At 50.0% G+C, this 22,353-nt stretch overlaps 8 protein-coding genes across 8 annotated transcripts; 3 read left to right on the forward strand and 5 right to left on the reverse strand.

Moving 5' to 3' along the window:
- Nucleotides 1-83: 83 nt before the first annotated feature.
- Nucleotides 84-884, reverse strand: N7481_000078 (SDR family oxidoreductase; the record flags this gene model as incomplete). Its single annotated transcript, XM_057259297.1, has 1 exon — nucleotides 84-884. The coding sequence occupies one exon, from the start codon at nucleotides 882-884 to the stop codon at nucleotides 84-86; it is 801 nt and encodes a 266-aa protein (XP_057127129.1).
- Nucleotides 885-2,107: 1,223 nt separating this feature from the next.
- N7481_000079 (uncharacterized protein) lies at nucleotides 2,108-4,091 on the forward strand (the record flags this gene model as incomplete). Its single annotated transcript, XM_057259298.1, has 5 exons — nucleotides 2,108-2,268; nucleotides 2,336-2,452; nucleotides 2,503-2,556; nucleotides 2,625-3,086; nucleotides 3,137-4,091. The coding sequence occupies 5 exons, from the start codon at nucleotides 2,108-2,110 to the stop codon at nucleotides 4,089-4,091; spliced, it is 1,749 nt and encodes a 582-aa protein (XP_057127130.1).
- Nucleotides 4,092-5,929: 1,838 nt separating this feature from the next.
- N7481_000080 (EthD domain-containing protein) lies at nucleotides 5,930-6,410 on the reverse strand (the record flags this gene model as incomplete). The annotated part of the gene is made up of 2 exons (XM_057259299.1): nucleotides 5,930-6,190; nucleotides 6,252-6,410. The coding sequence occupies 2 exons, from the start codon at nucleotides 6,408-6,410 to the stop codon at nucleotides 5,930-5,932; spliced, it is 420 nt and encodes a 139-aa protein (XP_057127131.1).
- Nucleotides 6,411-8,071: 1,661 nt separating this feature from the next.
- N7481_000081 (intradiol ring-cleavage dioxygenase) lies at nucleotides 8,072-9,321 on the forward strand (the record flags this gene model as incomplete). Its single annotated transcript, XM_057259300.1, has 2 exons — nucleotides 8,072-8,327; nucleotides 8,387-9,321. The coding sequence occupies 2 exons, from the start codon at nucleotides 8,072-8,074 to the stop codon at nucleotides 9,319-9,321; spliced, it is 1,191 nt and encodes a 396-aa protein (XP_057127132.1).
- Nucleotides 9,322-11,777: 2,456 nt separating this feature from the next.
- On the forward strand, nucleotides 11,778-13,200 carry N7481_000082 (putative integral membrane protein; the record flags this gene model as incomplete). The annotated part of the gene is made up of 5 exons (XM_057259301.1): nucleotides 11,778-11,978; nucleotides 12,080-12,190; nucleotides 12,246-12,631; nucleotides 12,684-12,748; nucleotides 12,824-13,200. The coding sequence occupies 5 exons, from the start codon at nucleotides 11,778-11,780 to the stop codon at nucleotides 13,198-13,200; spliced, it is 1,140 nt and encodes a 379-aa protein (XP_057127133.1).
- Nucleotides 13,201-14,794: 1,594 nt separating this feature from the next.
- On the reverse strand, nucleotides 14,795-16,506 carry N7481_000083 (uncharacterized protein; the record flags this gene model as incomplete). The annotated part of the gene is made up of 2 exons (XM_057259302.1): nucleotides 14,795-16,092; nucleotides 16,149-16,506. 2 exons carry the CDS (start codon nucleotides 16,504-16,506, stop codon nucleotides 14,795-14,797), a joined length of 1,656 nt encoding a protein of 551 aa, XP_057127134.1.
- Nucleotides 16,507-18,055: 1,549 nt separating this feature from the next.
- N7481_000084 (uncharacterized protein) lies at nucleotides 18,056-18,816 on the reverse strand (the record flags this gene model as incomplete). Its single annotated transcript, XM_057259303.1, has 2 exons — nucleotides 18,056-18,445; nucleotides 18,529-18,816. The coding sequence occupies 2 exons, from the start codon at nucleotides 18,814-18,816 to the stop codon at nucleotides 18,056-18,058; spliced, it is 678 nt and encodes a 225-aa protein (XP_057127135.1).
- Nucleotides 18,817-19,586: 770 nt separating this feature from the next.
- Nucleotides 19,587-21,735, reverse strand: N7481_000085 (uncharacterized protein; the record flags this gene model as incomplete). Its single annotated transcript, XM_057259304.1, has 3 exons — nucleotides 19,587-21,043; nucleotides 21,141-21,380; nucleotides 21,558-21,735. The coding sequence occupies 3 exons, from the start codon at nucleotides 21,733-21,735 to the stop codon at nucleotides 19,587-19,589; spliced, it is 1,875 nt and encodes a 624-aa protein (XP_057127136.1).
- Nucleotides 21,736-22,353: the final 618 nt, after the last annotated feature.

Consider the following 22,353-nt stretch of genomic DNA (forward strand, 5'->3'; position numbering starts at 1 on the left):
CGACCGAAAGCCAATTGGGTTCGAAGAACCTGCTTCGACCCGGCAAAGACAGGTTTTTCTTTCTTATTATGTACATGAGCTATTTACCGGACGGTGTATCCTCCGTCAATGATCAGATCGTTGCCGGTCATGTAGGTGCTGGCATCGCTGACGAGGTAAACATAGGCACCCTTGAGCTCCTTAGCCTGACCGTTGCGGCCCATGGGGATCATGGAGTTCCACAGGTCCTGGATCTTCTGGTCCACGAAGTCGGACAGACCGGTGTCAATGTACCCGGGGGAGATGCTGTTAACGCGAGCGAAGTCACGCCACTCGTTGGCAAGGGAGCGAGCCATGTGAATGCAGCCAGCCTTGGCGACGTTGTAGGAGGTTTGTTCCTGAGGGAAGTTGGCGATGTGACCGGACATGGAAGATGTGATGACGAAGGAGCCGGTGCCGCGCTCCTTGAAGTGAGCGCCGACGGCCTTGGCGCAGTGGAAAGTGCCGTTCAGGTCGGTCTGGATAACCTCCTCCCAGTCACTGACGGAGCCATCGAGGACACCGGAGTTGGCGGTGCGGCCAGCATTGGCGATGAAAGCATCGATCTTGCCGAAGTCCTTGATGACCGACTTGACGAAGCCATCCACGCTATCCCAGCTACCGACATCACACTTGTAGGCCTTGACCTTGACGCCATACTTCTCGGAGAGGTCCTTTGCGTTCTTTTCGCCGCCCTCGGGTCGCGAGGAGTAGGTGATGGCCAGATCGGCTCCCATCTCGGCGCAGCCGCGGGCAGCCTCGATACCCATGCCTCGAGGGCCGGAAGCACCGGTCACAACGACGACCTTGCCCTTCAGGCTAAGAAGGTCCTTGAGATTGTCGGACTTGGGAACTGGAATAGGCATTTTGGTTGGTGGGGGTTGTATAGAATAGAGAAGAATTGAGTTGGAGGGGAGAGTTGATTCTGCGAGAGTTTAGGACGGAGAGGGGGGGTGGTTGAGGGGAATAAATACCAGATACAACGAAGCTCGGCGAAGCTCCCAAGGTTTCGTCGGTTATCTATGCCTTGTTCTCCCCTCCTCTGCCCCTCCAAACCCTTGGCTGACCATGACGGCATAAGTGGCAGATCCTGGTTGCCATGCTTCGTTGTGATACGCTCTCCACTGTAGAACCTGCTGCGTTTGGGGCCGAGCTAGGCCTGTCGTATTGCCCCTCACCTGCATTAACTCTCGATTCGTTGGAAGCCCCCCATTTCCATTTTCAACTTTCTAAGAAGTGCGTAGAATGTAGGGGGTTTGCTTCGTTTGGCCAGTTCGGATGACATCGGACCATGATGTCATGACTACTCAACAAACTATCGGCCCACTCGTTGACGTAGAACTGGTTCTCTAGTTATCGGCATGCCGGTGATGATTTAATTTTTACGAGATAATTTGGGGCAGTGGTCAGATCACACTCGGCTCGATGCCGAAATGCAATGGTGTGACAACTGTCCAAGCAGGAATAGTCGCAGGACTCATACTGTACTGTACTACACCTGGGCACAATTGTCCTATCGCGCGGTGCGGGCGATCGCCCCACCACAATCCAACAAAAGATGGGGTAACAGACTACTCGTATGTATGAAAAGATGAATCCGGCGGTGAACGCACATGGGGAAAAGCAGCAATCTCCAAACTAAATCGCAGCTAGGGATAAATTTAGTTTTAGCCGAGGGGAATCCCAGTAAGCATCTTCACATCTACCTATCATCGAAAGCGGTGGCTGAAAAGCAGTGATCTAGGCCCAGTATAGCGAGTCAAACGACATGGGCGGCATGAACTTATTTCAAAAAGGACTCGAATCCACACCGCTCAATATTTTCCATTGCACTTAGGATTGGCACAATGGATTTGAGGGAGATTGATGATGGATGATGGAACAAACGAGGATTCCTTTTCCTGTCTCCATCATTGAATCACCAACGCTCATCCCAAAGGGATCCACACTCCCCGCCATGACGCTTAGACAGGGACAAATGGTATACTCGTTAAGTCAGCCAATTTCAGGACTTTGTTGAATATGACCTGCCGTTTCCTGTGGTGCAGACTAGTTGCATTATACCATGCACTAGTGCAGTCTCGATACGATGGATGAATCAGATTCCCAATTGCCGCCTCAAGTGCCTCCCCAGGTGCCAACGCAGAGAATTCGCCATTCTCGTGTCGGATCTACTGGTCAAGTTCTACACAGATCTTCTACCACGAGCACGCTTCATCATAATTCATTCAAAGATTCCTTCTTTTCTAGGTATGGTACACTGGCACGAAAGGTCCAGATTGGAAGGCAAGGCTCTAACATAATTCATTCTTGGCAGATTTCACTCTTTCTTCCATCGGGATTCGCATATTGGGCATGTCGGGCAGCATCCCCTGCGAGACAAGGAAAATGTCGAGATCCATACTTGGGATGGTCCCAATGACCCCGACAATCCGTCAGTTCTTCGAGTTACCGTCTCATTTTAGTAGAAACTGACAGTCACAGTTTCAATTGGAGCAAGACATATAAATGGGTGCTGACCATCACGATCTGTTTCATGTACGTAATTTATCTCAACTGGAGAGAGGTCCATGGATGCAATTGTCCCTTTGACTGACCGCTCCTAGCTCCATTTTGACAGGTCTACCAGCTGGGTCATATGGCGCCGGAAATAAATACATGGCAGAGCGATTTCATGTACAGAATGAGCCCTTCCCTAATTTGGCCTGGGCTACTACATCTTGGAATATGGGGGCGGCGTTTTGGCCTCTGATCTTCGTCCCGCTCACAGAGTCATCTGGGCGCATGCCGGGGTACTTTGTATCCTACTTTCTCCTGGTGGTATCGCTATTCCCATCGGCGTTTGCGCAGAATTTTGCCACGCTTGTTGTCACCCGCTTTTTCGGGGGTGGGGCCTCTTCCGTGTCGATTAATATCGTGGGCGGAAGCATCAGCGATGTTTGGTATGGCGATAAGGCCCGGAGCTTGCCAATGTCGTTGTTCGGCTTCACGAGTGTGGTTGGAATCGCTCTTGGGCCATTTGTCGGTTCGGCTATTCAACAGATCCATAAGAATGATCCCTGGAGATGGTAAGTGGAAGCAAAGAATTCTACAATTAGATTCCGCTGACCATAAACAGGATATTCTACATTCAAATCATCTACAATGCAGCGTTGATCCCGGTCTTTTACCTTATCCTCCGCGAAACCCGAGCTGATGTCATCCTACGAAAACGCGCGAAGAAACTCCGCTGGGAGACTGGCCGACCAATCTACTCAGAATCTGAACTTAATACCACTAGTTTGTTAAAGCTAGTGCAAGTTTCGTTTGAACGACCCACGCGAATGCTTTTAACCGAGCCTGTTGTCATATTTTTCACATTATGGGTCAGCTTTGCATGGGGAATTCTGTTCCTTTTCTTTTCTAGCGTGAGTCAGACGTTCAGTCACAATTATGGATGGGGCACGTTTACTACCGGTCTCGTCCAACTTGCGATTTCCGTAGGGGCTGTGATCGGTACCGTGGTAAATCCCCTTCAAGATTGGATCTATCTCAGCTCTGCGAAGCGCAACCGCGACAATCCTGGTAGGCCGATCCCAGAGGCTCGTCTGTACACGTCGATTCCAGGAAGTCTTCTCTTCGCAGGGGGGTTGTTTTGGTACGGTTGGGGCAGCGTGGGCAACGGCTCAATTCATTGGATTGTTCCCACTCTAGGAATTGGCTGCACCGGGGTGGGAATCTATTCGATCTATATGGCCGTGGTCAACTATCTCACTGACGCGTATGAGAAATACGCGGCATCAGCATTGTCGGCCGCCTCATTAGGTCGCAATACCTTTGGCGCCTTCCTTCCACTCGCCTCCTATCAGCTTTTCGAGACTCTCGGTTATGGATGGGCAGGCTCGCTATTGGGATTCGTCGGCGTGGCTCTCTCAGTCGTTCCTGTAGTCCTAGTTCTTAAGGGACCTGAAATCAGACGCCGCAGCCCATTCATGAGGGAGTCCATGTTTGACCCAGAACACTTGGAGGACAGTGCCAGTCTGGAGGTGGCCAGTTCCGAGGTGGATCAGAAGCCGGAGGAGGTGGAAGTGTGATGGACTGAAGTACCATATTCTAGTACAAATTGATGGCATGCTTTTGTCGTGCTCTTAATTTACAATTTTTGATTTTTCATGTGGAGTCAACATACTAGATAGTAAATGAAGCCGACTACATTATTGAATTTCTCAAGCTTCCTTATCTTCATAACTTCAAGTCATCATGAGCTCTCGTACCATCATCTAGTCGCAATGTATAGCTTTTCCATTGAATAGAGAGTCGAATACCATCGGGAAAACCTCCAAATTCGATTTGGAATCACTGGTGCATTTATCGTTGCTAATTCGATGTGAGCAAAGACAACTTCCAAGTTAACCACCTGGGCACGGACAGGTACTCACCTATATATCCTGCAACTGTCCCAAGCAGCGACCCAGCGGACATCGCCACTAAATGCTTGAAGGTTAGCCCATGTCAAATCTGAACTCTTCTCTAGGCGTCGAGCCAACTCACGGGTGGCTTAGCTTGATGCATTGTTTTTCGTGTATTCTTTGATAATGGCAGTTCGAAGGGTAATTATCATTACAATATTGAATCTTTTTATCAATAAGCACTCGATGGTTACCTCCAGGGCTCTCGTCTGAATTTGCCGCTACTTGCCATTGAATGATCTCTGAATGGGAAGAATGGGCTTGCCAAGCTACTACTGGCAAAAGTAGCAAGACTTGTGATAAGAGAGATTTTAGAGAACATTTGCAATGTTTGCTCTGTGTTTCCGATATTTAAGGTAGGAGTAGCTGTACTGCGCTTGTTGCTGCAAAAATCCAAGGTCGATAACCCGATCATACAGGTAGTACTACTAGTACTAGTACCTAGCAGTAGTATGAAAAGAAATTCTCGAAATTGTCGGTATTACGAGCATTATATATGATTGCTTCAGGGCTAGCAGCCCTCGGTATCCTGAGGCCGTAGTTTCAACATGCTGATTTCAAGGTTCTCAGTCCAACTGGTTACTCATTGATGTACAGAGTACCGACAAAAGAGATATTTCGCTTACTATGGGAAGTATTCTCGCGATGCGAGTTCCCATCCACCCCGGACACGATGCGGGAGTGCCACCAGATCCAGCTGCCAAGCCAGACACGCGTTAAGCGGTCACGGTATTTACGTTCAACAAGGCCCGTGAATTGAAAGATGAGATACCACTGGCTAGTATTAATGACATGGTGAAGCTGTACCACTCTGGAGTGTCTTTGCTGGCCAAATATCATCTGCTTAGCCGTCGAGATTTTAATTCCATGAATTCCGGCGGGCTGCCTAGTAGTACAGATGGACGTGGCACAAAAATGTCGAGAAGACAGGTCCCAGGAGTCGGAATTATTCATTGTCAACTTCAGTGATCGTCTCGTCCGTCGCAGGATTTTCCTGGGTCTTGCGGCTAAACTGCCAGGACAGTGTGGCGGAAGAGTGAGGCATCTCACCATTCCAAGGGTCACTTCACTACACAGACGATTAGGCAGCAATTCAGTATCAATGTTAATAATCACTGTCTTTCACCTGGGCAAGCTTCGCGTTGCAGATTCTATCGTGTTGGCAACTCGGATACATGTCGTAATAGGTTCATGAAATCGCCGGCCTAAACCCAATTAAGAGAGAGCCTTCTTTTTAGCCTTCATAGGTCAAATTTCTAGCAACGAATCTCCTACTGAAGATGAAGCAATGCTGTGATAATTTCGACCAACCTCAATTCATCGATCAAATGGGAAGCACGATATTTAGAGATACTATTGATGCTTTAAAATTCAATGCCGCATTTGTGGTGAGTTTTATTGAGACAAAGCATGAGCAATACATTTCGGTCAACTCGTTTCTTTGCAGACCATGCTTTCAACTATTATGATAGAGTCACAGGCTTTCCGTGCTGGAAGTATGTAGTAGAGTAACCCAGAGAAACCAAGGCTCTCGGGACATCAACCCATTGATCCTGGTCTTTAACCGCAATCTGCCATTCTGGATCGGACATGATATTCTTGATGGTTTCGGCATTAGGGAGTGTATATTCAATGAAACAGTCGCATTCAGCAAAGTCCCAGGTTGGTCTAAGAGCTCCGATTTCTTGTTTCAAGCCATCATTTAGAGGCGGTGGTGTAACGAACTAGATATCGTATTTAGTTATCGCTAGATGACTTCGCAGGGATGTTGGAGAATCTACACACAAGAGAATAATCGATGACCCCATATTTCTCAAAGACTGGAATTGCGAGAGGTAAATGCTCCTTTACTATCCAATCGATGAATGCCTCATGGGTATGTTGCGGTTGACGGTGGTGGGTGATTGTGAATTTAACAGGTGGGGCTCCAGTAGTTTCAGACATCTTGGTGGTTGTGTGTTACAAAAGATGATTTTGGATGGAACAGGCCGGAATTGTTTTAAATATCAAGTTTGAGTGGCTTGGGAATTGAGCGCTGATCTGACGTCAGCACGATCCTGGGGGTCACCGAGTTATGGAATTAGGCCCCCTGTTATTAGCGTCATATATTCGACCGTTTTGGTTCAAGTTTGGGGGAGGGGGGAGGCGCAGCCGTCGATTTTGCTCGCGTCGAATCAAACGAAGTATTTTAATTACAAATTAGTTAACTAGTAGTACTAGTACCTTTATACCCCGGGACCGGCACTTGCTAACTTGAAGTTTGTAGCACCTACCTCTACTTCTACGTTTACCACTTCTATACTTGTATTTTCTCAGAAGTGACTGACGCGCCACATCCTGAAATCATAGTATGTATTTGGTTCTAGCTAGATTTATCGATGATTTGTATCGAGAGGGGAAAGGTCAGTCCCTATGATGTGAGAAGCTAGTAGTCGCAATGCAAATGCTCAAATTGCCTTCGGGATATAGTAATTAACTTCGCCCCGCTGGAAACTAGAGGGAAGAAGAAAACGTAAATTTTGTGGGATCATCCCGCGTGTCATCCATGGTCACCGATACGGTCTCGAATCGACCCACAGAACATCCCTAACATCAGTTGAATCGCAAAATTCTCTGTTGAACTGGATTCTATATTTTGCGCACTTCTCTAGCATAGCTACCTTGGCACGAGGATGTATTCGACACCTGCTGCAATGCATATACTCATCGGGGTGACATTTATCGCGCTTTATTTCGACATGAGCGTCCAAATGCGGACAAAGCATGATTCGCCTGGCAGATTCGTTTTCGTCAAACGCTTTTGCGGTGACGAATAAGTAGTCGAAACTAAATATGGCTAGACCACGTACGTCGAGAGACACGGATATCGATAGCTTATATGCGATCCCGTTGCTCGAAAACTCGCATTGGTGCCAATTCCCTATGTGCTTTTTGATACTGGGTCGTAAGCAGCTTGCGCTAGGAGCTCTTTCAAGAGCATCGAAGACTTGAGGCTATTACTTGGGTCGGAATCGAAGACAAGGGCAGAGTACGATGACACCGGGCGACATGCAAGTCTGGTGGGGGTATTTTATATCAACCGTTGCTGACGCGGTTAAGCTTCGTCACTCCACCTCCCGCAGTGAACATGCCAGGCACCACTTCTCCTTCTTCTTCTTCTTCCTCCTCTTCAATACTGTACAAATCCCATCGGAGCGAAATCCCCGCTGACAAAGATCGCGGCGGGGCAGCTTCTTTTGCAAATGAGAGTCGATTCATTCGTCAGTCAGGGACGATCATTCCTCAAGGATAAAATGCAGTGGGGCGCATCTACTCGAGTTGGTGCCAAAATGTCCTTAACGCGTGGCGCCAAGAACACCAATATCTACAGAGTGAGGAATTCGCCCTGGGCTCACCATTAACCGGTTTCACTGCGACCAAACGAGCGCATTCTATATTAAATGCTGTCTTCGACGGACGGCTCTAGTCTCTAGAATGACGCGTCAAACAAACCCACGAAGTGATGGCCGCGCCGTATAAATCGCGGCTGCTAGGCCCTCCTCGAGAATGAGGAATATCTCACAGCCCAAGCCTTCAATCGAAACTCCATTGAACTATCCGATCCCATGGTTCAATTAGCCAAAATTCTGGCCATTGCAGCCGCCTGCCTCGTCGCCCCCGTTGTCGCTCACCCCGGCGAGAAGCACGACCCGCATGTCCTGAAGCGCGAGCTCCATCTTCGCGATGCCATGGCTGCCGCTGGCAAGCGATCGCTGGGTGGTTGCCAGAGTACCCTGCACGCGCGTGAGCTGGCCAAGCGCAACGTTGCCCGTCGTTCGCACACCGTTCAAAAGTTGCGCCAAAAGCGCGGCATCACCTCTAGTAAGACCCTTCCACAAACACCTATCCGACTCAAGAACCAGGCCGCTAATATCCCATAGCACCCCAGAAGTATCGCCGCAACCTAGCCGCCCTGGAGAAGTGGGAAGCAATCGACCACAATCGAACCGACGCTTACCAGCACGGCCTGATCAACCAGGAATCCATCTTCGGCGCCAACACCTCGTGCATTCTGACACCCACCGTCACCGACGGCCCCTACTACGTCTGGGGCGAAATCGTCCGCGAAAACGTGAAGGAGGAAGAGTACTCTGACGGCATCGACGTCCACCTGGAAGTGCAGTACATCGACATCAACACTTGTCGCCCGGTCCCCGGTGCTCTGGTCGATATCTGGCAAGCCAATGCCACAGGTGTGTACAGCGGTATCTCGACCAGCGGTAACTATGCCGCCGATGGCTACAACAGCACCTACCTGCGCGGTATCCAGCAGACCAACCAAGAGGGTGTGGTCAACTTCGACAGCATCTTCCCGGGACACTATGACGGCCGCGCCACGCACACCCACCTGCTCACCCATCTGAATGCGACCATGTTCCCCAATAAGACTCTGGAGGTGGGAACCGGTAGCGTCGCTCACATCGGCCAACTGTTCTGGAACGAGGTCCTCCGCACTGCTGTCGAGGAGACATACCCGTATACCAGCAACGAGCAAGCCGTCACCACCAATGCCGAGGACATGTGGAGTGTCCTTCAGGCGGATGCTTCCTACGACCCTTTCCCCGAATACATGTACCTGGGCGATAACCTCGACGATGGTCTTTTCGCGTGGATCCAGATTGGTATCAACTCGACTGCCGATTACACCGATAACTCGTACTACAGCATTGCGGCCTACTACGATGCTAATGGCGGTCACGAGAATGAGGACAGCGGGTTTGTGGGTGGTGGTGGTGGTAGCGGTGGTGGTAGTGCTCCCAGTGGATCGATGTCTGGCATGCCATCATCATCTGCCACTGCGTCTGCTTCCTCATAAATGAGTCCAACAAGCCATCGCCTTGGAAATTCTTGGTGTATACGGCACATGGGGGTATAACTATCTCGATGTATAGAGTACAATGTACTATTACTAGTAACTAGATGTGAATAGACTTTATCCTGCTTTCTGCCTACTCCGTGTTCAGCTTCCTTAATTTAGTGATGTCGACTTGAGTTTAATTATCAAGTCTCATTAGGTGAATATCGCAATTTGAAAGTTCACAAGTTTTAAGGTTGGCCAATGAAGGCAAAGCAGAAGTCCACGTCATGGAGTGACCTAATAACGGGTTCAAGTTTCGTCTATGATGCGATTATTTGTATAAATAGTACGGAGTAGTACAGAGTAGGAAGATGTCCGAAATATCAGTACCATTGTCCACCCGTTCACCCCTTGAATAATTGTTGGGATCAAGATCTACGACTCTAGAGGGTACTAGGGTGCTTCAGCCTACAAGCATATTCCCACTCGCTGCCGAGGTGCAAGGTCGAAACACATTAGTAACCATCAAGCGCATCAACTACTTCGCCTTCAAACGCTAACCGCTTCGCTTCTGTTTCAGAACCTTGGTTCAGAAGTTCTAGAAGCAAACGAGCCTCTAACGAGCTTGCGACGTGTTTGGCACGGACCCTTTGAATTCTTCATAGCGCGGACGTCGCGTGGGAATCGCGTGGACAAGAACTCCGGAAGGGGCTGAGTGGGTCGAATGGATCGAATGGCAGCAGCCACTTTTTCTCCCGTTCTCCAGATACGTAATATACTCTGCATCGAACCGGCGAAGAGGTAAGCGCAGACTCCGCAAAGATAGCGGCCTGGCATATCAGAGCCATGGATCCGATGAAGAATAGCCGTGGGCCTATCCACCCAGCTCCTTGTCTCGTAGAAACTTCGGCATGAACATGTGGCATGCAATGGTGATGATGATCATCTCATGCAGGGTTTCAATAAACTCCCCCGCTCCTCACTGGTACCACTACCAATATACCGAATGCAACCCGAATAAAGTTTCCCAACAGTTTGGCAAGACCCCGAAGATTTCCAAATCCCCTCAAATTTGCACATGCATTGTTTGGCCAGACTGTTGCCAGAGTGTAGGGAGTATTTTTGGGCGTCGATCGGATCTTCGTGAGCGGGGATATCGCACGCGCCCAGAAACAAGCCTCCTACATGCATAGCGTAGATAGCGTGCCAATAGTCGACGTGCACGGACGGATTTGCGATGGAGGGGGGATCCGATTCTCGGCAAAGTGGTGAGTGGGACAGTGGATAGAGTGGATGAAAGAGAGAATGAGCAGTACAAGTAGAGAGTACTCCGTATAGAAAGTACGTACTGTATAGATCATGATATGATATGAATGAATATAAATGGATCTGCATACTGTATGCATGCACGTACATAGTTGGACCGAGGCCAAACCCAATTGGGAAGGTGCAATTATGCTTCAGTCACGGGACTAGGGTTAGCCCTGACACTAGTCCATTTTGGGTCATGGTACTTTAGTACTTTGACCTCCTCTGCTTCTTCTCCGCCTCCAGGCATAAGCATTACCATTCGCATTCGGCTTCCAATGGTTTATGAGTATGGTTATGGTTATGGTTTATGGTTTACCCCGTACTATCATGTGAAATCTCCAATTTTCTCCTGGCAAACTCTCCCCTCCTTCACCCTTCACAATGGAACATGGCATCTGTCACCATCCGGCAACTCTCCGCTTCTCATCCCTGGTTCTTCTCAACATATTCGGGAGGGACCTCCACCCAACCGGAGAAATCTCCTAGACCGGAACGCCATCTGCACGGCGGCAGGGAAATGGGGAAAGCCCATTGTTGGTGGAGGGGAATGCGGCTCCCCTTCTGAAACCCATCGCCACTAGTCACGATCACCAGTTCTCCTGCTATTTGGGCAAAAAGTGTCCGCCCGCACGGCACATCAACCCTACTGGACTCCATATTCCTGGACCCTCACGGTTCGTGCATTTGTGCATTCGTGCGCATACTGTACTCGTATATCATGCCGTTACTCAATTAACCACCTAGTACAGAGTTACGAGTACGGACCACGGAGTCTCCCATCAACCACTGGAATGCTGCTTCTTGGCTCTTCGGCTCTCCGTCCTCTCAAACTACCGCGGTATGGACTCCTCTTTCGGCCGATCGATGCGATTTAGACTCGGCCCTAGGGGCAATACTACCCCACCCGAGCCGAAAGATGCGTTCCACTTCACGCAGGGGCTTCGCTACATATCGGCACCGCGTGCCCAGTTTACCATGGCCAAGTTTGTCTAGAATCTAGAGCTCCAGCCTTTTTTTTGGTCCCAGACTTGCCCGTGGAGATCACTAGGAGAATAAAACCACGAGGTCCCCTTCCACCCTTATTTTTCCCCTCCTCTCCCCCTCACCCTCTATCGCTCTATCCTCCGCCTTGCTCTCCATGCGGATGGCTCCATACCGTCGTCATGGATGCTGAAAGTCGCAAGGAGGCCGCCCAAGCCGCCATTCTGGCTGCCGTCAATGACGATACCCGAAGTAATGCCATTCTCATCGTCACCGCGGTCTTCTTCGCCATCTCGTTCGTCAGCGTCTGTCTACGACTTTTCGTTCGAACCCGCGTTGTACGGGCCTTTGGGTGGGATGATACCACTATGGTGCTAGCGATGGTAGGTCTTTCTTCCTGCGACCCGTGATCGCGATATTTTATGTCGGCGCGCTGGTCGTATACTATACGATGGGAACCTAAACTCACACTATCTATCTTTAGGTCTTGAATTTGGCCTTCGCAGTCTGTGGTATCGTTGGAGCGAAGAACGGAATTGGCCGGAAGCTGCTTTATTTTGAAGCTTATCCCGATCGCTTCAGTCGCGCGCTACTGGTACGTTTTCAGTTCATTGCAAAATGGCTCAAATATCGATGTTAACGTCTTCTAGTGCTGGTGGCTCGGGCAGATCTTCTACGTAATCACCTGTGTTCTCGCTAAGATCTCAATCATCATCACACTCCTGCGAATCACCGTTGATCGAATTCATGCCTGGATCCTTTACGCCGCAATCTCGCTAGCCACCGTCGTCGGTCTTATCTTCCTCTTCTTCACGATATTCCAATGTAGTCCCGTCAACCACTTTTGGCACCAACTCTCCCCGACCGGACACTGCGTCGAGAAGAATGTCCTCATCGGCATCGCATATCTGTATAGTATCGGAGCTGCCATCACCGATCTTACGATCGGATTACTTCCAGTCGCCCTGATCTGGAATTTGCGCATGAATTCCCGCACCAAGACCGCCATCGTCGGCATTTTAGGCATCGGTTGCATGTTCGTCATCACTTCGCCTCTTGCGCCTAGACCCACGCTAATCTATTTCCAGTGCTTCCGCCGCAGTCATTATTCGCATTCCATTTGTCCACCACTACAAGGACACGGAATTTCTATGTGAGTAACGACAGTCTCCGAAACAGAAAGGCAAAAAAGAGCCCTACCAAGGCCATCCGCTAACCTGGTTCTTAGACAACACCTACCAAATCTCCATCTGGTCGAACGTCGAAGCCGGTCTTGGCATCACAGCCGGCTGTCTCACCACTCTCCGCCCGCTCATCCGATTCCTCCGCGACGGCTCCTCCGCCTCACGCAGTCGCCCCCGCCCGGGCTCATTCCCCTTATCGAGCCACATAGCACAGAACAAATCCTTGCGATCTCGCCACGGCGGCGATGACGCGAACCAGCTTTGGACCGGCACCGACGCCGACGACTACCATGGCGTGACAACGACAATCATGGGGACGCAGCGACCGAACCCGACGAGCAGTAGCGAGGAAGATCTCAATCCGAACCAAGGATGGAAAGTCGAGCGATCGGTGCGGGTGTCTGTGCGCGACGATTCATGACGAGCGCCCCAACGCACATGCATATGCACAGACATAGGCTGGCACATGGCAATATGGCATATGACATGAGGATGAATTGAATATCCTCGCACGACACATTCTAATACCCCATAATTCACAATTTTTCATGTATAATTATTCTATTAAGATACCAATGACGAATTACCATTTCATGCCAACCGCCTCGGCCCATTTTACTGTACTTCCCAGCAATCCTCCGACCATTCTCCGCAAGCACCCATATTTCGTACTTTGTCAACAAATCCAACACACGACGAAACCGCTTATTGAGACCGTTTACTGCAGGGGTTCACTAGTTAACACAAGGATTGAATCTAGCTGCCTCCTCTTTGCACTCAGAATAGCCACCTGCAGTGGGTCTAGGACTCCGTAGTCAACCGGCTAGACCCATTCGTTTCCCAGTCTAAGCGAGATGATTCCCCGGCGCCGGGGGTCTGGCCTCGGTTTCACGCTTGTCCAAGCTTGTCGGCAGTTTTTTCTCCACTTTGCACTTTGCAGCGTTGTCGAGATCCATACGAGTACTCTATCCTCCGTACAGCCTACAAGAGACAGAGTACTAATACATTGCAGCATTCCCGGTGGTATAGATGAAGTAAACTATACCCCATCCATGATCATCTCTACACTATATTCGAAGGCGCTCCCTTTCCCGTCAGGTCCTAGTCCCGTGCCTAATCTATTCCCAATGTTCTGGTTCGGTCGATGGTTTATATACCGAACATCTGGGCACTAAATTAGACTTCTGTATAGACTCGAAGTACTTCGCAACTACCCCAGACAGGAATACTCCGTACCGAAGCCTACGTATACATACTATAGCGACTCTTGTGGCAAGAATGTGCAACAGTAATCTCAAAATGCACGTTCTCACGCGCGGGGTAGCATATATTAATTAATGTCTTAGTATTCATGGGGCTAATCGTATCAAAGACCCGAGCCGAGCCGTTCAACGGCGGAGCGAGGATAGATCCAGCTAGCTTCCAAGGTTACTAGGTCTGCAGCCAGCTACTAAGGAATTTAAGGATAGTAGGGAGCGAATATCTGTCGCGAAGATCGTATCTAACCGAACCAAGCATCGAAAACGATGTCCCCCATATCGATTACACTTGGATGCCCCAGGACAATTAAATTCAATGGGTTGAACGAATGATTGGGGATAGCTAGTACTTGTTCCTTTTTCTGCACTGTATTGTACCCCTTTTTGGGGCGGATTCTGGGTATCTGATCGGTCTCGATACTATAAGATTATGTGCATACTACGGATAAGGGGTGGCGAATGTCCACTTTTATTGTCGTATATTCGCTATCCCCAGATGTACTAGTAGTAGTAAAGATAGGACCCGGCTGTCCAGGTTGCTGCCGATCTTGACTTGGCTTGAATTGATCTGCCGGTAGTACGTATTTAGCTTGAGGATCTATTTCGCTTTGCTAGAGCCTCATTCCAAGGTTGTTTTACGTTCGAGCAAAGGGGTACCATAGTAACAGGTTGTAAACATCATCCATATATGGGGACGGATATCATCTCATTAACTTGATATATAACATCGTGACGTGAACCATTACTAATACTCATTTACTCGGTAACCACAGACCTCTGCTCCTTATTCACAAGACCCTCCTGCGAAGGCGAAACGCCAATCGCATAAGCATCAACATGAGTAGAAGCAAACTTCCTCGCGGGGACTTTGGTAGCAAACAGAATATCAAGCTCGGCATAGGTACGCCCCTTGGGCTCCGGTAGACGGAAGTATGACCATGTGAAAGCGACGAGAGCGGTGCCGCCCCAGAAGAAACCTGTCTTACCGGAGGCATTCCACGCAGTCGGGTTCATGAAATATGGTTCGAGGACCTGGGAAACGACGTTTGTGATTTGGTAGGCCGTACGCGCCAGGCAAACGGTGAGAGGGCGGAGTCGGACCGAGGAGGTTTCCGAAATAATAGAGTAGGCAATTGGGCCAACGGTGAGAGAGTATGTGAAAAGCCAAAGGAAGCAGAACGAGGCCTGGGCCCACATGGCGGATTGGGATGTTGTGGCGGCGTTCAGAATGCCAATGAGGAAGAGCAACATGCAGAGGATTGCTTGACCCCAGACATACAGCGTGCGTCGTCCGAAGTAGGTGATCAACCACCATGACAATGCAGTGCCGACAAAGGCCACTCCAGTACATCCAACTCCCAGTTCAAAAGCCTTGCTGGTATCCATGCCAGCTTGCGTAAAGAAATAGGTCGGCGAGTAGGCGAAGGTACTACCAGACAGAATTTGACCCATAAAGGTAAGGCAGCAAATTTCTGTGCGGCGACGGTCAACCCCCTTGAAGCAGTCCAGATACGTGGTACCGGCCTCGATCTCTGCTTCGATTTTGATAGTGTGGACCATCATTGCCAACTGTCCATTGATCTGATCCTCAGTCTTATCTCCGCCAAGGCGACGAATGCTTCGTTTTGCGTCTTCCAATCGATCATGGCGAACCAAATACCAGGGGGACTCCGGTGCCAACCAGCACACTGCCATTAGAGGCACTGGCCAGATCCACTGCAGGGCAAAGGGAATCCGATAGGACCATTGATCTGGACGGTCGACGAGTCCATAAAGTACACCGCTGGCAATAAGCTGGCCAATGGCCCAGCACATGTTGACATAGATGGTGAGGTAACCACGCAAGTTGGTTGGGCACACCTCGGAAGCATACGCAGGTCCGATTGTCGCAAACACGCCCCAAGAAAAACCACAGAGAATCTGGCCGACAAGAAGAACGGCGGCCGAGTTGGCAAAGACAGTGATGAAGATGAATGCAGTCAAGAAAAAGAGAGCGATGACCATAACAATTCGGTAACCATACTTTGATGCCGCCCATCCGTTTAAGATACCACCTGCGGGTAGGTTAGCACAAGCTGATGAAAAGGGGGAGAGGCAGTTTGGAGCTCACCGAATACACAACCAACAGTACTAGCCATGTTCAAACCTGTTTGCCAGGGTGCCGAGACCTGCCAGCCGATCTCCTCGCCATAATATTGACCATACTTCTCTTGAAACCTTGGATAGGCGAAGAAGTTACCCATCAAAATAGTATCGTAGCCCTCCATCACAATGGACATGGAGATCGCGACCGACCAGAGTACAGCCTTGCGATTCTCCCGCAGAGCCTGCCAAAGCGTCTGCGAATGTTCCTCGTCGGTGGCATGCTTTGCCTCAACGATGGCACCGTGACCTAGTGTATCCTCGACATGATTGGCGGCCGACTTCTCAAGAGCGATCTCCGTCTGGGTCTGGGGATTGTTCGACATGTCGCAAGGTGTTGTGTCGCATAACCGAGAACGCGTAGCTGGGCAAACGTGCGACCAGGACCGGCGCTATATATGCATAGGTCGATCCGGACATTGTCTAGTCACGGCGATCCACATGCCATGCTGGGGTATAAAGATCGCGTGGAGAAATATTAACAGAACGGGCAACGACTCGACAATGGCTGCATTCAGGCTAATTGAGCCAGGGATGGCGCCGGAGGAGTATGGCATGTAACCAGTAGAAGGACGGCGAGGATGGTGGCTAGACAGGCTCCGGAATGTGAAGGCTGAGGACGAGCATCCGAGACCCTCAGTAGACCCTTAATTTCGCACCTATCACCGGTCGAAATGACAGCGGGATAGCTGGTGCTAGGATGATTCAGGTCAAGTGCTTCCCCGCGACCGTGATTAACCCTTCTTTGGATTCTGGGGAATTGAGATGCGACATTGTGATTGGACTCCAGGGGGGCGAAGCGAGAGCCTAACCCTCTCAAGGTACGGAGGATTGGCCGTGCAATCGGCCACCACTCAATCAACTCTTTCAATTTCCGAGGAAGGTATCATGCAGTCAACGCATCTTTAATCAACCGAGTCGTTCGAATCTGGCACCTCGGGCCGGACATGCAGTCATTCCTTGACTGATCGGGGAGTGGAAGCAGTGAGCCGGGTAAAAATGGGATCTGATGATCAGATGATCAGATTAATATAAAGAATCAATCAATCACCCCATGCGTGGCAGGATTATATGATCGAGATTATATTCGTATGCAGGTTGGCAGTTAGTCGCTGACGATCTGGGGAAGATCGTCTGAGTAGAGACGGTAGTAGTAGATCAACTAGGTATTTTCTGAGCAGCAGGAGGGCGGCTTTCGCCTCTGCTGGTAATACAAAACTAGCGATTTTCGTCATAGGAGACAGATATTGGTATAATTCAATGCGGAAGGTGTGTTTGAATAAAGATTTTCGATCAAACCCGCTCAAAATAGGCCGTGTGCATTCCAAACGGTCCGAAACTACATTCGTAGTGTGGCCAGCAAGGATATGATGGTTCCAATATCCGACACAGTGATGCTGCATTTTCGACATCGATGTATTGAGATATTGGGAGTCAGTGCTTCCTAGTATATGCGGTGGCAATTCGGATTCCCAGACATACTCAGAGGTAGTAGGATAGAGCAGAGATGGAGGGTTGGAGAGGAGGAGAGGAGGTATAGTACTGATAGTAATAATATACATCATGACTTCCGAGTCCAAGGTTATTCCGGGCTGTCTCCATCATCGTTCTTGCCGTCGCAACTCGAAGTGTTGTTCAAGTTGTTTAAGTTGTTTTGATGACGTTGGGAGTGGGAATAGTGGGAGTATATTTCGACTGGAAGGCACTACTAGTACTATCTGCTTCAAGTTCAATTTGTTCTCATTATTACCTATGGGTATACTTTTATATGCAAATGGGTATCCGTGCCTCCGAGCAAATATAAAATATAAAATGCTTGACAAAAACTCCGGCCTGATGGCAATGCTGAATGCGACGACAGCCCTCACAGGCCAATTAACTCCCATCAATCCGAATCTGCGTCTCCATCTCATCCGCCCACTTCTCCGTCTCGGAATTCAATAATCGCAGAAACCAGAAGGGTTGATGGTTGACACTGCTCAATCCTGACCCGGAATCGAGTACCGCCCAGGTCGTCCGACCTTCTGAACCCAAGAAGATCCCATCAACCGGCATGCCGCCCACATACTGTCGGTAAGCCTGGACGGGCTTGGTGAGGTGTGCTCCGAACCCCCATTCCATCTGCGCCGTATCGGTATCCTGGGCGATTCCAATGGCATGCCAATCCGGAGCGCCCGCTCCGGAGGGGACGTATGCTTCGAAGGTGTTGAGCACGGCATTGCAGCGGAGGAGTGTATTCGCGTCACTGGTGTCGACAATGGTGATCTGCAGAGGGGTGAAGTTAGCATGATTGAGCTGGGCTGAGGGGCAAGATGCTACTGCTGGCTGCAAGGAACAGAAACACTCACGGCACCCTTTTCAATCCCCTTCTCATCGGCCGACCGCGTCACGTCGCAACCCGCAGCGAATCCCTCCATGGGGCAGCCCTGTGAACTCCCATTACTGCACCCATCCACCCGGATCTTCCAGGGACCGGCAATGTTGGTCGTGTTGTTGAAATTTGGCAGTGCGGAGCAGTTGTCGACGGGAACAACGGAACTTGAAGCGGCGCGCGGTTGGAGCGGCTGGACGGTTTGGACCGGTTGCGCGTGACCTCCGGCAAACAAACAAAGTGCGACAAATGAAGTGCAACGCATGGCGAGTACTTGGGAGGTACAAGGTACAAGCTTTGGAAGCAAAGACAAGACAAAATAAGGCCGTCCAGTCCAGTCGAGACTAAGCAGAATGTGTTGGAATAAAAAAGCTGGGCGAGGCGCCGGAGTTCCGGGGATCCGCCATGACTATATCCACACTGGCACACTGGCACACTGACTACTACACACTACGGATAAGGCTGCCACTTTACAACTTCAACTGGAACGCATCGATAACTGCTTCCAGCAAGGATTGTCGGGTCTTTGGGGGCAGTTTGGGAACAGCCCCATGGTCATCGCCCTTTGGACCTCCTCCGTGCCAATGAGATGGACAATTGGACCCCAGAAACCGAACAGCCTCAATGACCCTGCCGATCATGACGCTCCACTTGGGCCATTCTCTCATTCCTGGGAGGGCAAGCAGAGGGAGCAAGGCTGACTGCTTACTCGACAGCATGCACTGCCCGGCACCTCGTATTCGACCCCAATCACGGAGTACAGTCAGACAGTCGGACAAATACGAATCTTCTCCTCTTCTCCTCTTCTCTTCTCCTTGGCATAAATACCGGCACAACCCCGAGCAACAGCGTGACCACTTGCCCCAATGCGACGTCAGAGTTTGGGGGCCAAAGTGTTCCGAGTCAAGGCGCTGGCATCAGCCTCATCTAGCCCACCAAGTCGTGATCTGATCATCAATCATCATATTCACTTAGCGTGCACAATATAGTCGTAAATCTACCATTCTAATCTATGCATAATGCCATGGTATTCCCCTAATTGTTTCCCCTCAGTAAACCCTCTGCCTCCTGCCCATTTTCCTCCCCAGCAAACTTGGAAGGTCCCAACTTCTCCGCCATCGCCAACCCATCACGCCGACCTTTCTCTGCATTGACAATCCACACCAATGGCAACGGCAACACAATCAAAATCGCAATCACAAAGAATCCCGACCGCACTTGTCCAGTCGCATCCACAAGCACACCCACAATCGCCGGCCCAATAAACGAACTCCCTTTATCCGTCGCCGCATAAAGCGCATAAAACGCCGCCTCACTACCCGGAGGAATCAACAGTCCAAAGAAAGACCGACAATAAGACGCGAGTCCACCACCAACAACACCATGCACAATTCCCAATGGGAATATCTCCCACGGCTGCTGTAACCCAATGACACCCCATCTCTTCACAAATGGGATATACCCCAGCATACCATATAGCGGGATCAGTTCGAACAGCGCAATACACACCATAATCGTCTGATTGGACTTGAGACCGAATCGCGCCGAAACCTTCGGCCACAAGAACGCGCCTCCCATTCCAGACACTATCACCGTGATGGATAAAAGGCCGATTCCAGTCGTACTCATCTTCAATTCCGTGCGCGCGAATAGAATTGCCGTCCCGGAGACCGTTGCCAACGCATCCGAAAGCATGAACCACGCAACGAGGAATATCATCACTTCTCGTAATTGCACCGCAATCTTCACGGTTCGCCATAACGATTTCCAGGAAAATCCCACTAGACGTAGCCAGACGCGCCACTTCGCCGAGCCGCCAGCCCCAGGTCCGGATGAGCTGATACTGTCGAGGGGAGGACCGGGTCGGGGTCGGAGGAGACGACTGGTCAAGTAGGTAAACACGCCCCACCATATACCAACGAGGAGCAGAACAAACCGCATTGGCCATGTCCCCGATGCTTTGGCGAGAGAGGTCTTGGATACGGTGATGAGGATGACGATACTGAGGATTTGCACGATGATTGCGGCTAGATAGCCCAGTCCGACGCCCTTGGATGAGATCTGGGTTGATAGTTGGAGTTCCGGCGATGCTGATTTGGGCTTTTCGTTTTCCTTCAGTCCGGCTTCGGGACTCGGAGAATATGATTCGTTCATTTCGTGCATGTCATTGCTGCTTCTGCTTCGGTGGTCATGTACACCGTCCACGCTTTCCTGATCACTCCATTCGTTCCAGTCAAAGTCGTCCTCGCGCCGATTGAAACTCGACATTTCTTCGCTGGTGCGATGCTCGGGGTTTTGCACGGAGGGATCGTTCGCGACGAGGACGGGGAGGAAGGAATTTAGTACTACGAATGAGGATCCGAGACATGTTACCCCGATAACGACTAGTACGGCGCCGAGGATATATATCGAAGGCCAGATGAGGACGAAGAGCATGCTGGTCACGGAGCCGAGGAAGCCAAAGGCTAGGAGTAGCGATTTTCGATTGTTCTCTAGATGGATGAGAGGCGTTAGTTCAAGTTGGAGCTTGCGCGATGCGGAATGGAGTCGGAGGGAGGCAAGTAAATAAGTAAACAAATGGAGACCTACCATAATCAGCCAATGCGCTGAATGAAATCAATGTCAGAGCCTGGATCAGCACTGCCAGCGAGAATGTATACATCGCAAAGCTGGCCGTATTGATTTGCAGGCCCATCAATCCAATGACACATTGTTCGCCATTCCGCGCGTTCTCGTCAGGTGCAGCGTCGCCCCAACACGGTCGGTGAGTATCTTGTAAAGACCCATGTTCGCGAGCGAGCTGTTCCAGCATTAAGGGGAGGAAGGATCCTAGAGATAATTGATTCAATTAGCTATTTTTCGCACGGTCACAGCAGAGAATGGTACTAGTATGCTATACTATAGCTACTATAGTGTGGTGGTATAGTATGGTTGATATACAGTAGTAGTATAACATAACATGGTATTAAGGGAAAGTAAATTTGGACCAGGGAATTAAGTTCATACCAACGCCAGAAACAGCAAAGACCTCAGCGGCGATACCATAGGCGTACCAACCGAGGATCTCCCGGCGGGTGGTCGGGGTGGTATCTTCGCCGGCATAGCGGGGAGTTCGTTGTTGAACCTGGGCGCGAGCCTCCTCGGTGGGGTCGGTCTTGAGCGCGGCGAGTGTGGACCAGATCATGGAGATGTTCAGGAACAGGGGGAAAGAAGGAGAAAAAAAAAAGAGTCAAGGAAGGAGTTGGAGATGCGTGAGGGGATTGAGGATTCCAAAGCCGGATGCGGGCGGAAACACGGCAGGCGGGGCCATGCGGTCATTGTGCAGATCGTAATGGGAATGATATATGCTACGGATACAGAGTATACATGAACATGGTCATAAACATCAGAATGCATGGATATAGCCCTTATTTTAATGATAGGGGTAATAATTTGAATTGGCCACAGAGGAAGGTAGCTGGCAAAGAGCTTGAAGTATAGAATTGAAGTAGAAAATAGTTAGTTATTGTTATACCTTGTGGTGTATATCAGTAATACTACCACAGGGCCTAATAGTACTTCGGACCAGTTACATAATCGTCTTTCTGGTAGCGTGGCCGAGTGGTCTAAGGCGCACGACTCAAGCTATAAGCTTCCGTCCCTCAGGGCCGGAGTATTCGTGTATCGAGAGGTGCAGGGGTTCGAATCCCCTCGCTACCATTTTTGCTTTCTCTTTTTTACTTCTGCGATCACCGCTGATTACAGAATTATGTGAATCTTAATTTAAAATGTGAGTTTTCCTGTATCTTTCATGCCAGCCTTC

Source organism: Penicillium waksmanii, assembly GCF_028829765.1.
Source record: "Penicillium waksmanii strain IBT 27052 chromosome Unknown utg000001l:1.0-4852451.0:1.0-4856178.0, whole genome shotgun sequence".
In the NCBI taxonomy this organism is placed as follows: domain Eukaryota; kingdom Fungi; phylum Ascomycota; class Eurotiomycetes; order Eurotiales; family Aspergillaceae; genus Penicillium; species Penicillium waksmanii.